The sequence below is a fragment of the Panthera onca genome, chromosome B4, assembly GCF_046562875.1.
Source record: "Panthera onca isolate mPanOnc1 chromosome B4, mPanOnc1 haplotype 2, whole genome shotgun sequence".
Lineage (NCBI taxonomy): Eukaryota > Metazoa > Chordata > Mammalia > Carnivora > Felidae > Panthera > Panthera onca.
Window position 1 is genome coordinate 72,712,046 of NC_138345.1, and position 13,899 is coordinate 72,725,944.

General features: G+C 37.2%; 1 protein-coding gene across 5 annotated transcripts in view; it reads left to right on the forward strand.

The window, feature by feature from the left end:
• ARID2 (AT-rich interaction domain 2) overlaps window positions 1-13,899 on the forward strand; it is a 178,395-nt gene that overhangs the window by 115,490 nt on the left and 49,006 nt on the right. For 4 of the 5 annotated variants that reach the window (XR_009617326.3, XR_009617325.3, XR_009617324.3 and 1 more), the window contains exons 13-16: window positions 1,773-1,907; window positions 2,544-2,740; window positions 3,011-5,874; window positions 8,589-8,702. Coding sequence is in view for 2 of the 5 variants with exons in the window: in XM_060657869.3 (XP_060513852.1) it covers window positions 1,773-1,907; window positions 2,544-2,740; window positions 3,011-5,874; window positions 8,589-8,702 (3,310 nt within the window). In the remaining 3 variants the exon portion in view is untranslated. The remainder of the gene's footprint in view (window positions 1-1,772; window positions 1,908-2,543; window positions 2,741-3,010; window positions 5,875-8,588; window positions 8,703-13,899) is intronic. The other variant, XM_060657870.3, reaches the window with a different exon arrangement.

Consider the following 13,899-nt stretch of genomic DNA (forward strand, 5'->3'; position numbering starts at 1 on the left):
CCTGCATTTTAGAACAGTTTAAAAGAAAAATATTCATCATAATCTTCAGAATTAAAATAGTCTTTGACTAGAATTTCATTAAATTACACCACTTCTTTTCAGAGTAAAATTTGTGTTAAAATGTTACCCTTTGACTTTGTAGAAAATAAGATTTGTCAGATTATAAAATCTGTTTTTCTTAAGTCAGTATTTTATTAAAACTGACCAGGACTGTCTTTAAGAAAATAAAACCAGATTTTGTTGTTAAATGTCCCTTCTTTTTCATCACAAGCAATACTTCTTGTTCACTGATAGTTTTTCTTTTTTGGGAATAGTAAGTGGAAACTAATCAAATGATAGAAGAGCCAGTGAGTTTACATAGAAATAAGCAACTTGAAAATAATATTTTATGGAGAAGACTGAATAGTCCTATGTCAGCCACTTTCTGAAAAAATAAATGGAGACTTGGTTAGATTTCATTTTGTCATGGATAATAGCTTCCACATAGTTTATGAATTTCAACTTAAACTCTTTATAAGATTAACAGACTGAATGTAAAAGATCACTTTCTGATGATGTATTACTTTAAAATTTTTCTTTCTTTGATCCCTTTTCTCCCATTCTCGAACATTGTTTGTCTCCCATTCCATGCTCCTGTCATTCTGTGTTCCATATTTTTGGTGCTTTCGTATCTTTGTTCCTGTGGCAGTTTTCTCTAGACTTTTCCACTTTGCTCAAATAAGGTGTATAGTTTTAAATATCTCTAATTTTTTGCTTATTCCTCACCTTCTGTATTTTTACACCTTATACTTGATGAATCTCTTCCAATAATACTTGGAAATGTTTGTCTTCTACGCTGAAACCAAAAAAAGTTTTTTGTATCTAGTCCTTTTGAAAATTCAGTACTCAAAGAATTATGAAAGTTGGAAAAAGTATGTGCCACATCCATTGCACAATGTGTGTATATTAGGCATAAATTTGACCTTAAAAATCTCATTTGCATATTTCTGCCAGTTCTAGTGGAGAAGGAGAGAATCATTTTAAAGTTATCTTATCATAAGTATTGAGTCCGTTTATATAAACAGCTATACATTGGTCTGTTGTGTATATAGTAAATCCTAGAAAAGAATCCTGTGAAGATAATTTAGCCTCCAATCCTAACTTCTGTATGGATGGAAGTCACTATATGAAAAAGACAAACTGAAGTTTGAATTACTTTGTAATGGATTAGGAATAAAAGTCTCTGAAATGGGGGAATGGGAGTGTGCAGCATGGAAGAAGTATCATTGTTTAAGGAGTAGTTGGAAGCTTGGGTAAGTTTTTCTCAAGGAATTTGATCCAAGAAGCAACACACATTTAATTTTAGCTCAGTTTTTCCTCCATTTTCCACATCTCCGATGGAAATAGCTCATTATTGGGATTTTCTGTTATATTTTACTTATTGCAAGACAGGAAATTGAGTAGATAGTCATTGAATAATACTTGTTGTAGAGTGAGTATTTGTTGCCAACAGACCAACCCTGTTCTCACTGGGATGTGAGCACAGTTTTTATATTTGTTGTTCATGATTTTTTATACTAAAATAAATATGATTACATGGTTAATCTCTTTCTATTTGGTTTCATCAATCTAAAACCTAACGTGCATTTTTTGCTAATAACATGAGAGAAATTTGATTAACAGGCATAAATATTATTTAATAATACATTGCCTTCAGATGGTTTTGCTATATTTAAATATGAACTCTTCTATAATCTACTATGCATAATGCCATTTATTTTTCTCCTTTTTAGGCTAAATGCTCATTTTGAAGTAAATCCAGATTGTTCTGTCTCTCGAGCAGAAATGTATTCTGAGTACCTCTCAACGTGCAGTAAATTAGCTCGTGGTGGAATCCTAACTTCAACTGGATTTTATAAATGTCTTAGGTAGGATGCATAGTTGTTAACTTCAAACAAAGTTAATGTGTATCACTTAGAACACCTCTTGCTCTTTAGACAAAATAACTATCCAGTTTTAAATATTTCTACTACTTGAAATATTAGCTAGGTTGTAGTAAGGGTGAAAATTTAAATACAAGGAAATTTTGGAAATCAAACCTGGTGTTTGTATTTGAACATTAGAAGGCTTATCAAAGAAAGAAGAGAGAAACTTTTTTCTACCTACTTTTATATGTTAGAGACATGACTTTTGCCCTTTGTAGTCTTGAATAATAGTCTATAGCTAATACTCTTGTCATCAGATATCAAGGCTTTTTGATATTTTGCAAAGTTCATAAAATAGACACTGATTGCCTAGATGCAGCTTTTTTGTTAATTATATATGCAATAGAATTATTTAAAACCCCCACAGTGTTAATAAATAATGATTTTAAAAATTGGAGAATTGATCTTTTATGTTTTTTCTTTGCTCCCTATCCTTACAGAATCTATAACTATATGAATCATACTGGTTCATAATGAGTAGCAGCAAATGTCCTGCTGCTGTTATGTAAACACTGTTAGAAGTCAGTGTTTTTTGCTCGTGTGCTAGTTAACAAAACTAAGCATGTATGTACTTTACAGAACGGTCTTTCCAAATCATACAGTGAAGAGAGTGGAGGATTCCAGCAGCAACGGGCAGGCACATATTCATGTGGTCGGAGTAAAACGGAGGGCTATACCACTTCCCATTCAGATGTACTATCAGCAGCAACCAGTCTCTACTCCTGTTGTTCGTGTTGATTCTGTTCCTGATGTATCTCCAAGTCCTTCACCTGCAGGTATTAATTTTTGAGTTTTAGGTATTACTAACTTAATAAGTAAAAAAATGAAAAAGGATATTATATAAATTTAAAATGTATAGTTTTTCCTTGTTTTTCCAGTAGCATTTTCTTGCTTATTCTATTACTTATTATCATATTCGTGTGATGCAAAGTAGTTAGATGTTAATTTCTTAAAACTATTTTTTTCTTGTATTAAGTAAAATAATGCCTACCTGCAGCTTTCAGTCATTTCATTACAAATTTTGGCTTTTCCCTCCTATTTTTCAGGAATCCCTCATGGACCACAAACTGTAGGAAACCATTTTCAGAGGACTTCTGTTACCAACCAATCTTCAAATTTGACTGCAACACAAATGTCTTTTCCAGTACAAGGTGTTCATACTGTGGCACAGACTGTTTCAAGAATTCCACCAAATCCTACAGTTCATACCCACCAGCAGCAAAATGCTCCAGTGACTGTCATTCAAAATAAAGCTCCAATTCCTTGTGAAGTTGTTAAGGCTACAGTAATTCAGAATTCTCTACCCCAGACAGCAGTTCCTGTTAGTATTGCTGTGGGAGGAGGAGCTGCTCAGAGTTCTGTGGTTCAGAATCATAGTACAGGACCACAACCCGTTACAGTTGTAAATTCCCAGACATTGCTTCATCATCCATCTGTAATTCCACAACAGTCTCCATTACACACAGTGGTACCAGGACAGATACCTTCCGGCACTCCTGTTACAGTAATTCAACAAGCCGTCCCACAGAGTCATATATTTGGCAGAGTACAGAACATACCAGCATGTACTTCTACAGTTTCACAGGGTCAACCGTTAATCACCACATCACCCCAGCCTGTGCAAACTTCATCTCAACAAACATCAGCTGGTAGCCAGCCACAAGACACCGTTATCATAGCACCTTCACAGTACGTAACAACTTCTGCATCCAATATTGTCTCAGCAACGTCCGTACAGAATTTTCAGGTAGCTACAGGACAGATGGTTACCATTGCTGGTGTCCCAAGTCCACAACCCTCAAGAGTAGGGTTTCAGAACATTGCACCAAAACCTCTCCCTTCTCAGCAAGTTTCATCAACAGTGGTACAACAGCCCATTCAACAACCACAGCAGCCAACCCAACAAAGCGTAGTGATTGTAAGCCAGCCGGCTCAACAAGGTCAAACTTATGCACCAGCCATTCACCAAATTGTTCTTGCTAATCCAGCAGCTCTTCCAGCTGGTCAGACAGTTCAGCTAACTGGGCAACCAAACATAACTCCATCTTCCTCACCATCACCTGTCCCAGCTACTAATAACCAAGTCCCAACTGCCATGTCATCTTCTTCCGCCCCTCAGTCACAAGGACCACCTCCTACCGTCAGTCAGATGCTGTCTGTGAAGAGGCAGCAGCAGCAGCAGCATTCACCAGCGCCCTCACCACAACAGGTACAAGTACAGGTTCAGCAGCCACAACAAGTACAGATGCAAGTTCAGCCACAGCAGACAAACGCAGGCGTTGGTCAGCCTGCTTCTGGTGAGTCAAGTCTGATAAAACAGTTGCTGCTTCCAAAGCGTGGTCCTTCAACACCAGGTGGTAAGCTAATTCTCCCAGCTCCACAGATTCCTCCCCCTAATAATGCTAGAGCTCCTAGCCCTCAGGTGGTATACCAGGTGGCCAATAACCAAGCAGCAGGTTTTGGAGTGCAGGGGCAAACTTCAGCTCAGCAGCTATTGGTTGGGCAGCAAAATGTTCAGTTGGTCCAAAGTGCAATGCCACCTGCAGGGGGAGTGCAAACTGTGCCCATCTCGAACTTACAGATATTGCCAGGCCCACTGATCTCAAATAGCCCAGCAACCATTTTCCAAGGGACTTCTGGCAACCAGGTAACCATAACAGTTGTGCCAAATACAAGTTTTGCAACTGCAACTGTGAGTCAGGGAAATGCAACTCAGCTCATTGCTCCAGCAGGAATTACTATGAGTGGGACGCAAGCAGGAGTTGGACTTCAGGTGCAAACGCTTCCAGCCACTCAGACATCTCCAGCTGGACAATCATCCTGTACTACTGCTACTCCCCCGTTCAAAGGTGATAAGATAATTTGCCAAAAGGAGGAGGAAGCAAAAGAAGCAACAGGTTTACATGTTCATGAACGTAAGATTGAAGTCATGGAGAACCCGTCCTGCCGACGAGGAACCACAAACACCAGCAATGGGGATACAAAGGAAAATGAAATGCAGGTGGGAAGTCTTTTAAATGGGAGAAAGTACAGTGACTCAAGTCTACCTCCTTCAAACTCAGGGAAAATTCAAAGTGAGGCTAATCAGTGCTCACTAATCAGTAATGGGCCATCGTTAGAATTAGGTGAGAATGGAACGTCCGGAAAACAGAACTCAGAACAAATCGACATGCAGGATATCAAAAGTGATTTGAAAAAACCTCTGGTTAATGGAATCTGTGATTTTGATAAAGGAGATGGTTCTCATTTAAGCAAAAACATTCCAAATCACAAAACTTCCAATCACGTAGGAAATGGCGAGATATCTCCAATGGAACCACAAGGGACTTTAGATGCCACTCAGCAAGATACTGCCAAAGGTGATCAACTAGAAAGAATTTCTAATGGACCTATATTAACTTTGGGTGGTTCACCATCTGTGAGCAGTATACAGGAGGCTCCAAATGTGGCGACACAGCAGTTTAGTGGTACTGATTTGCCTAATGGACCTCTAGCTTCAAGTTTGAATTCAGATGTGCCTCAGCAACGCCCAAGTGTAGTTGTCTCACCACATTCTACAACCTCTGTTATACAGGGGCATCAAGTCATAGCAGTTCCCCACTCAGGATCAAGAGTGTCCCATTCTCCTGCCCTGTCATCTGACGTTCGGTCTACAAATGGCACAGCAGAATGCAAAACTGTAAAGAGGCCAGCAGAGGATAATGATAGGGAAACAGTCACAGGAATTCCAAATAAAGTAGGAGTTAGAATTGTTACAATCAGTGACCCCAACAATGCTGGCTGCAGTGCAACAATGGTTGCCGTGCCAGCAGGAGCAGATCCAAGCACTGTAGCGAAAGTAGCAATAGAAAGTGCTGTTCAGCAAAAGCAACAGCATCCACCAACATACGTACAGAATGTGGTCCCACAGGTAAGTCGTTCTGCTATCATATTGCACTTAGAAATTTCTGATTTGTAAATAGGATTTTAGGGAAAAATGCACTGTTGTTCCATGCCTCATCTTGAAAAGGTAATTGTGTCTGCTCACTAATGTACTCAGGTTCTCGTGCTCTTATTTTTTGGTGTTTTTTGGTATTATACAGTTTTCAATTGTTAACTTTAGCACGTGGTTTGAAGTCTTTTCAATTTTGTTATAGACCCAAATTAGTAATTTTATAGACCCAAGATAGAGGAGTACTTGCTAATCTGACATCTTTTAGAGAATTTTTTAAGTGTTTATTTATTGAGCGCGTGCGAGAGAGAGCGTGTGTGCATGTGCACGAGTGGGGGAAGGGCAGAGAGAGGGGGAGAGAGACTCCCAAGCAGGCTCCGCGCTGCCAGTGCAGAGCCCAGTGCGGGTCTGGAGCCCACAAATTGTGAGATCATGACCGGAGCCAAAATCAAGAGTTGGGTGCTTAAATGAATGAACCACCCAGGTGCTGTTTAGAGACTTTTTAAATGTAAGTTAGTCTCCTTTTGGTCTCCTTTGGAAGGGGATGCTAAAACCACTTTAAAAGGGAGTTGCTGTATTTGATTTTGATGTATGTTTTTATGGCTTGTTTCACAGTTCTTTTGTAAAAAAAAAAAAAAAAAAAAAAGATAAATCCCATAAGAACTGTATCAAGTGTGTTCTTATTATATTTACATATTGACTTAGTTGCCTTTATTCTTTAAAAAGTGTTATAATTTCAGTTTCTTTCAGCAATTCTGATATTCTTGCTGCTGTGTTTCTTACTCCTTTGCCCTACTATCATGTTTCTGCTATTCCCTCTTTAATATCTCCTATCTGATCTGTACACTTTAGTAAATACAAGTGTTTTCTAGCATCAGTGCTACTGAGTTGAGGGTCATTCTGCCTGTAAAGTTTTTAAGGACAGTCTTGCATGCTGTTTCCACTGAAACTAGGGGTTTGCTTCACAGACAGTTGTCTGTCACCTATTTCCTGGATTACTTTTTCTTCACTCTCTTTGCTAAGTACTCCGTAGCCAGACCCTTCTATGACTCACCAGCTCTGCTAGCAGTCTTCTGACTTGGGTTTCGTCTCTGTGCTTCTGGTGTTTACAGCAGATCTATGGCCATTGTTGGCATTAGTACCAAATTTAGCAGTGGAGGGGTCAGCAAAATAAAAGATGAAAGAACAAAGAATCCCTTGGTTCAGAACACTTCATCCACTGATATGCATCTTTTTTCATGTGGGTGGATAAAACTGGACAGTGCTGTCTGGAGGTATAATGAGATTTGAATTCATATGTCAGTACTACCTTGCTTAGGTTTATCTTTATTGCAAGGTACCTAAATAGGTTGAGTATTCTTTAGTTGATGGTATATACATGGCAATAATTAATACTGAGTTTTGGTGAAAAATACTAAATCAGTTTTACTCAAACTGCCATGCTGCTCTTTGAGTTTTTCATCCATTAAGCACATTAATTTTTTTTTTTAATGGTGCAGTGTCTGGCACATAGTATTCAGTAAGTTGGATCTTTATATTTTTCCTACATTTAATAATTTCCCAGTTCACCTTGATTATGTTCCTAACTCTGTTTTTTCCTCTCAGATTCCCTTATAATCCTAAATAGTTATAATAGACTAAGCCAAGTGAGAGAAAAAACTTCATTATTGTGGAACTATCAACCCTCATTTTTTTGTGTCCTTAATCTTCCAGTGTGACTATATTCAATAATGATACTTAAGTAACAAAGAACAAACAACAATACTTTTTAAAACTAGGACCTGTGTTAGGAACTTTGTACTAAAGCATTTCCTCAGTTAATCCTTTATGTAACTCTGTTGGGTAAAAATTGTTATTGATGTTTTAGAAATGAGGCTCTAAGATGCAAAGTAACTTGCCTTAGGTTACCAGCTAATATGCGGTGGTCCAGGACTGAACACTTGGGTGTGTGTCTGAAATGAAGATTTATACTCTTAACCCATTTATGCACTATTTTAAAAAAGATTTCTTTGTAAAGTTCTAGAAAGTCCTTTGGTATATAATATATTGATTATTTGACCTATTATGTTACCAAATGTGCATGCCATTAAATGATAATTTCAGGACATCTTCTTAACACATTGGATGTATATGCACCTAATCCAAGTCATAAAATTATTACATTTTATTCCTAATCTGAGGAATGTGTTCTTCTATATATTCTCCCAAAGAATGTAGTTTATTTAAAATAGCTACATTCTTTATTTTTAAAATTAGTGTTTGGCTGGCATGTAGAAATTTAAAGCTTTGCAAGGAAAAAGAGATAGCATGCATGGTGTCTATGAGTGAGAATTAACAACCAGGGTTCTCATGTGTAACACTTAGCATGGTGACTGCTATAGAGTTAGGCACTCAATAAAGGTATAGGTGTGTTTTACCTTCACATAAAGTACCTATAAAGCCTAAAAAAGATCAACTGTTCAAGATAGGATCATAAGTTTCCTTTGAAGGGAGGCTGTTGGGCCTTCTTAAGAGCCTGCTAATAGAAAAAGCCATTTCCATTGTTGCCCAGATTCTTTAAATTTCTTTTATATAGACCTTGGTTTAACACCATTTTATTCACTGCTTGAATTGATACCTTAAAGGGATAGATGAAATAGAGAATTTTAAAGGTGATTTTTTCAGCCAAACCTTGTTATTTCCACCATTTCAAGGGGTTTGGGGATGTAAAGGAGGCACCTGGACCCCAAGAAGGGACTCCCAGACTTGCAGAATGTGCAGGGCTGAAAAGACTGCAGGGAAATGTCCCTGCTGAGAATGGCCAACAGGTAATCCTTCCTAATACCAATGTTATTTCATGTTCCTTTTCTCGATTTTGTTCCTTTTTAATCCCATTAATCAGCTGTATTAATTTCATTACAGAAAAAAAATAGCAACAAAAAAAGAGGATGAAAATAAATGATATCACCATAGATTTTGTGTTTAAGTAGTATTTAGTTGTGTAGTTTATATAAATACAAAATAAAGCAGATTTCTTTATTTGTAGCTGCTTATTTTCAGTCTGTTATATTTTCAGGTTAGAGTATAACTACTTCCAAAGGCTCTGCCTCCTTCCACTGTTCATAAATTCCATTTTTTGGAGACAAAAAAAAAAAAAAAATAGATTGGCATATAAAAAATAAAAAATGAGTAAAAAATAAAATTAATTATAAATATTTACCTAAAGACTTGCCTTTTTCAGGAACATGTAAAACACATGTTGAACATAACTCTTACTCTTAATCCCATGATCTGAAGACATACTAAATTCTTGTATATAAAAATAGTTTACTTAAGGATGTATTTACTTAAGGTATTTTACATATGCCTCTCCTCAGTTCCATGTTCTTCACATAGGAATCATTGCTGATATGGTGGGCATAAACTGAATCTTGGTATCTTCCAGATCCCTTCCTTTCTTTGATAAAGAGCTTGAAGTTACTTAACCCATCAGAAGGCAGATCTGTCGCCTCAAGGGGGCAGCATTTAGTCATAGCCAAGGTCATTTTAGCAAAAGCCACAGGAATTCTCATTTCAGTATTTTCTTAAGAGTGCTACTGCTTAGATTTTTGGCGGACTAGCACATTGTAAAAACTAAGAAAGGCATTACCACTAAACATAATTTTTTGTTTGCATTTCGATGTGTTTTTATAAGCCAGGCTTGATATGTATTGATTGTCTGTCTAGGTTTATGCTTAGAGTAAAAAAATGTGATAGTTTAAGAGCATAAGAGAGTGTTACAGTAGAAAGATTATTAGATATTACTTTGTCCCAAACCCTCATTTTTAAGCGTTGAGGTTAACTTTCCCAAACTCAAAAAGATTTCTCTTCCAAAGATTTCTATTATTGCCTTCCATTCTGTTCTCAAAAGATCTGTACATTTAGACTAAGTATCATCTCTTTTATATCACAGTTACAGTAAATCTAGTTCTTGTTCCCTAAAGCTGTTTCAGAGTATCTCTCTTTACTTGCCTAAGTTTTAGAGGACACTCTTTCAGTTTGTTCCTTCAATTGGATCTTAGGTGTCCTTGTGTCTGGTTTATTCATCATCCTATTTACCTCAATCAGTTCCATTTTATAAGTGGCTTTCAAAATCTGTAGCTACAATTGAACACAGTATTTCATTACTACTTAGTAAAGAATTTGAGACTAGATTATGAATTTGTATTTTTCTAACACATATTGAAATGTTTAAATTTTAGTCTTATTCTAAGGTTTAGTTAATTTTACATTACAGAATAAATCACAGAATTGTTTTATATCCTTTTTGTAATTTTACTTTTCTGGTCACTCACTGCTGGAGTTGTGGCTTTTCCACTTTGATTTGAAAAAAAAAAAAAAAAACCTGATATACAAAAATAGCTCCTCTTGAATAGACTGGATGGTATAGAATATTCCTCAAGAGTGATCATTCCCAAAATATGACGTTGAAACCTATTTTTGCATTTGCACTTGAGTTAGAGTTATGGCTTATGGTCTAGCAGTTCATGATAAATAATAAGAAAAGGTAAACTACTGCATCCTAAAAGAAATCCATTTTGCACTCTCATACAAAAGACCTAATTCTTAAAAGATAATTTAAATGGTACTTTAAAAATTTTGCAGCATAATACAACCTATTTGAAAATTAGCTTTGTCAAAAGAAATGTGTAATTTTTTTAATACAAGAGGAAACCTAGAAATATTACCTCTGTGGTCAAAGAAAACATGACTTTTAGAATTTCTCATTTGGTATATTCTGTAAGTATTTTAATTCTTTTTGTTTCACTGATGTATATTTTGATCTATTTAATTCTTCTTGTCATTTGTTTACTTTTTATTGTACAAATTTTTCAAACATACACAAAAGCCAATAAATCATCATGTATCTATTACCTGGCTTAAAATATTATCATTTTGCCTTTTTAGTTTCATCTGTTCTTCACCACTATCATTTTTTTTATTGGAGTACTTAAAAAATTTTTTTAACATTTATTCATTTTTGAGAGACAGAGATAGAGCATGAGCAGGAGAGAGGCAGACAGAGAGGGAAACAGAATCTGAAGCAGGCTCCAGGCTCTGAGCTGTCAGCACAGAGCCCGATGTGGGGCTTGAACCCACGAACCATGAGATCATGACCTGAACTGAAGTTGCTTAACTGACTCAGCCACTCAGGTGCCCCTGTTGGAGTACTTTAAAATAAATACCAAACATTATTTCTTTTTGCCAATAAATAATTCAGAGTCTATTTCTTTAATTGTTAAAGTACTTTTAACTATTTAGATATATATACAATACCAAATCACATCTAACAAAAATAGTAATGTTTTAATATTATCTGATACCCAGTTCATGGTCAGTGTTCTCTAGTTGTCTTTAAAAAATAATGTGGTGGGCTTTTTGTTTGTTTTTTAAACAACTTGTTCGAATCAGGGTCCACAAATTTTTCATACCTTGCATTTGGTTAATGTATCTTTGTTCATTTTTAATTTAACAGTTTAGGTTAATTTGAGAGCATTCTTTCCATGTCCCTCATTAACATTTGGGGTTAAAATACCCTGTGATTCCTTGTTAAATTTTCTATGTGACACCAAATAAGAGTTCCATAATAGAAAAAAATAGGATAAAGATTTGTTAGCACTTATAAAAGTAAAAATAAGCTTAATCTACAAATATATGACAAGCTAGTCAATAAGATACCTAATTTAAATGGTGAAAGTATAGGGAACCAGAAGGTTAATCCTGAGGAAATTTGATGCCTCTGGCAAATTTACCCTTAAATTAAAATTCTGGGATATGTGTAACTTGTTACTCTTTAATATTTGTATTTGGCTGAAACTGGTCCTCTTGATTACTCCCCTTTATTAGAATTTCCTGTATTTTTAATGTAATATTTTTATTTCAGGGAATCAATTTGCATAATTCTTTTGATAAATAAACTAATTATAATGTTCCATTCCTTTGTCTCTGACCCTCTTCCCCCACCCCCACCCCCATCTGCTTTCTTCTCATCATCGGTTTTTGTGGCTTAAAGAATTCACAGGTGAGGGGTGCCTGGGTGGCTCAGTCGGTTAAGCGTCTGACTTTGCCTCAGGTAATGATTTCACGGTTCAGGTTGATGGGTTCAGGCCCCATGTCAGGCTCTGTGCTGACAGCTCAGAGCCTGGAGCCTGCTTCGGATTCTGTGCCTCCCTCTCTCTGCCCCTCCCCTACTCACACTGTCTCTCTGTTTCTCTCTCTCTCTCAAAAATTAATGAACATTTAAAAAAATTAAAAAAAAAAATTCACAGGTGAGGGCACCTTGGTGGCTCAGTTGGTTAAGCATCCACTCTTGATTTCAGTTCAGGTCATGATCTCACAAGTCATGGGATCCAGCTCAGCACTGGGCTCTGTGCCAAACATGGAATCTGCCTGGGATTCTCTATCTCCCTCTTTCTCTGCCCCTGCTTGTGCTTGTGCTCTCTCCCTCAAAATAAATAAACAAACATTTTTTTTAAGTGATTTAAAAAAATAGAATTCACAGGTGAATGATTGTCAGATCCATGTTTCCAGCATTAACTTTTGTAGTTGTTCCCAAAGCAAACTCATCATCTTTCCTCCAAAATACGACTTCCCTTTTGGATTTCTCTATTTGGACTTCTAGTATAATAATAATAATAGTAACTGTTGCCGTTTATTGAGACTCTAGAGTTAGGCACTTCATCTGTCATTTCTCTAGTCTTCCCACCATTCCTAAAGTTGGATTTCATTACTTAACAGTTTGGATCAGAGAGGTTAAATAGGTTGCCCAGGGTCACATAACTAGTTCAAAAGGCAAATTTAAAGTTTGAATACGGATCTGTCAGACTAGAAAGTTCACATCCTATCCATGAGACCTGTTTTTCATGCATGTATATGCATGTATGTTTTCTCCCTAACCGTATTATAAAATCTTAATGGTGGGACCCAACTATAGAAACAACTTTAATTATATCCCAAAGGTAGATTTTTTTTTTTTCCTTAGAGCTTGGAACTCCAAAGTTCCTAACTTCACATTTCTTTCTTTTTTTAAAATTGTTTTTAAGTTTATTTATTTTGAGAGAGAGCACAAGTGGGGAAAAGGGCAGAGAGAGAGAATCCTAAGCAGGCTTTGCAGTATGGAGCCCAACACAGGGCTCAGTACCACAAACCATGAGGCCAAGACCTGAGCTGAAATCAAGAGTCAGACACTTAACCGACTTAGCCACCCGGGTGCCCCAAGATTTTATTTTTTTCAAGTAATCTCTACATCCAACATGGGACTTGAACTCACAACCCTGAGCTCAAGAGTCACTTGCTCAACCAACTGAGCCAGCTAGGTGCCCCAAGACCTTTCTTAAGTTTATTTATTTTTGAAAGAGAAAGAGCTAGTGGGAGAGAGGCAGAAAGAGAGAGAGAGAGAGAGAGAGAGAGAGAGAGAGAGAGAGCATGCGTGCGCACCTGTGCTCCTATGCACCAAAGCGGGGGAGGGGCAGAGAGAGAAAATCCCAAGAGACCCTATGCTGTCAGTGCAGAGACCAGCCTGGGGCTCAAACCAGTGAACCGTGAGATCATGACCTGAGCTGACTGAAGAGTTGAACACTTAACCAACTGAGCCACCCAGGCACCCCATGATGCCACATTTTTTTTTTTTTAAAGTATTTATTTTGAGAGAGAGAGAAAGAGAGCATGAGCAGGGGAGCAGCAGAGAGGGGGAAGGAGAGAATCCCAAGCAGGCTACATGTTGTCAGTGCAGAGCCAGACATGGATCTTAAACCCACAAATTGTGAGATCATGACCTAAGCCAAAATCAAGACTCAGATGTTGGGTCACATGGATGACTCAGTTGGTTAAGTTTCGGACTCTTGGTTTCAGCTCAGGTCATGATCTCACCATTCATGAGTTCGAGCCCCGCAATGGGCTCTGTGCTGATGGCTCACAGTCTGCTTGGGATCATCTCTCTCTCCCTCTCTCTCTGCACCTCCCTTGCTTGCACTCTATTTCTCTCTC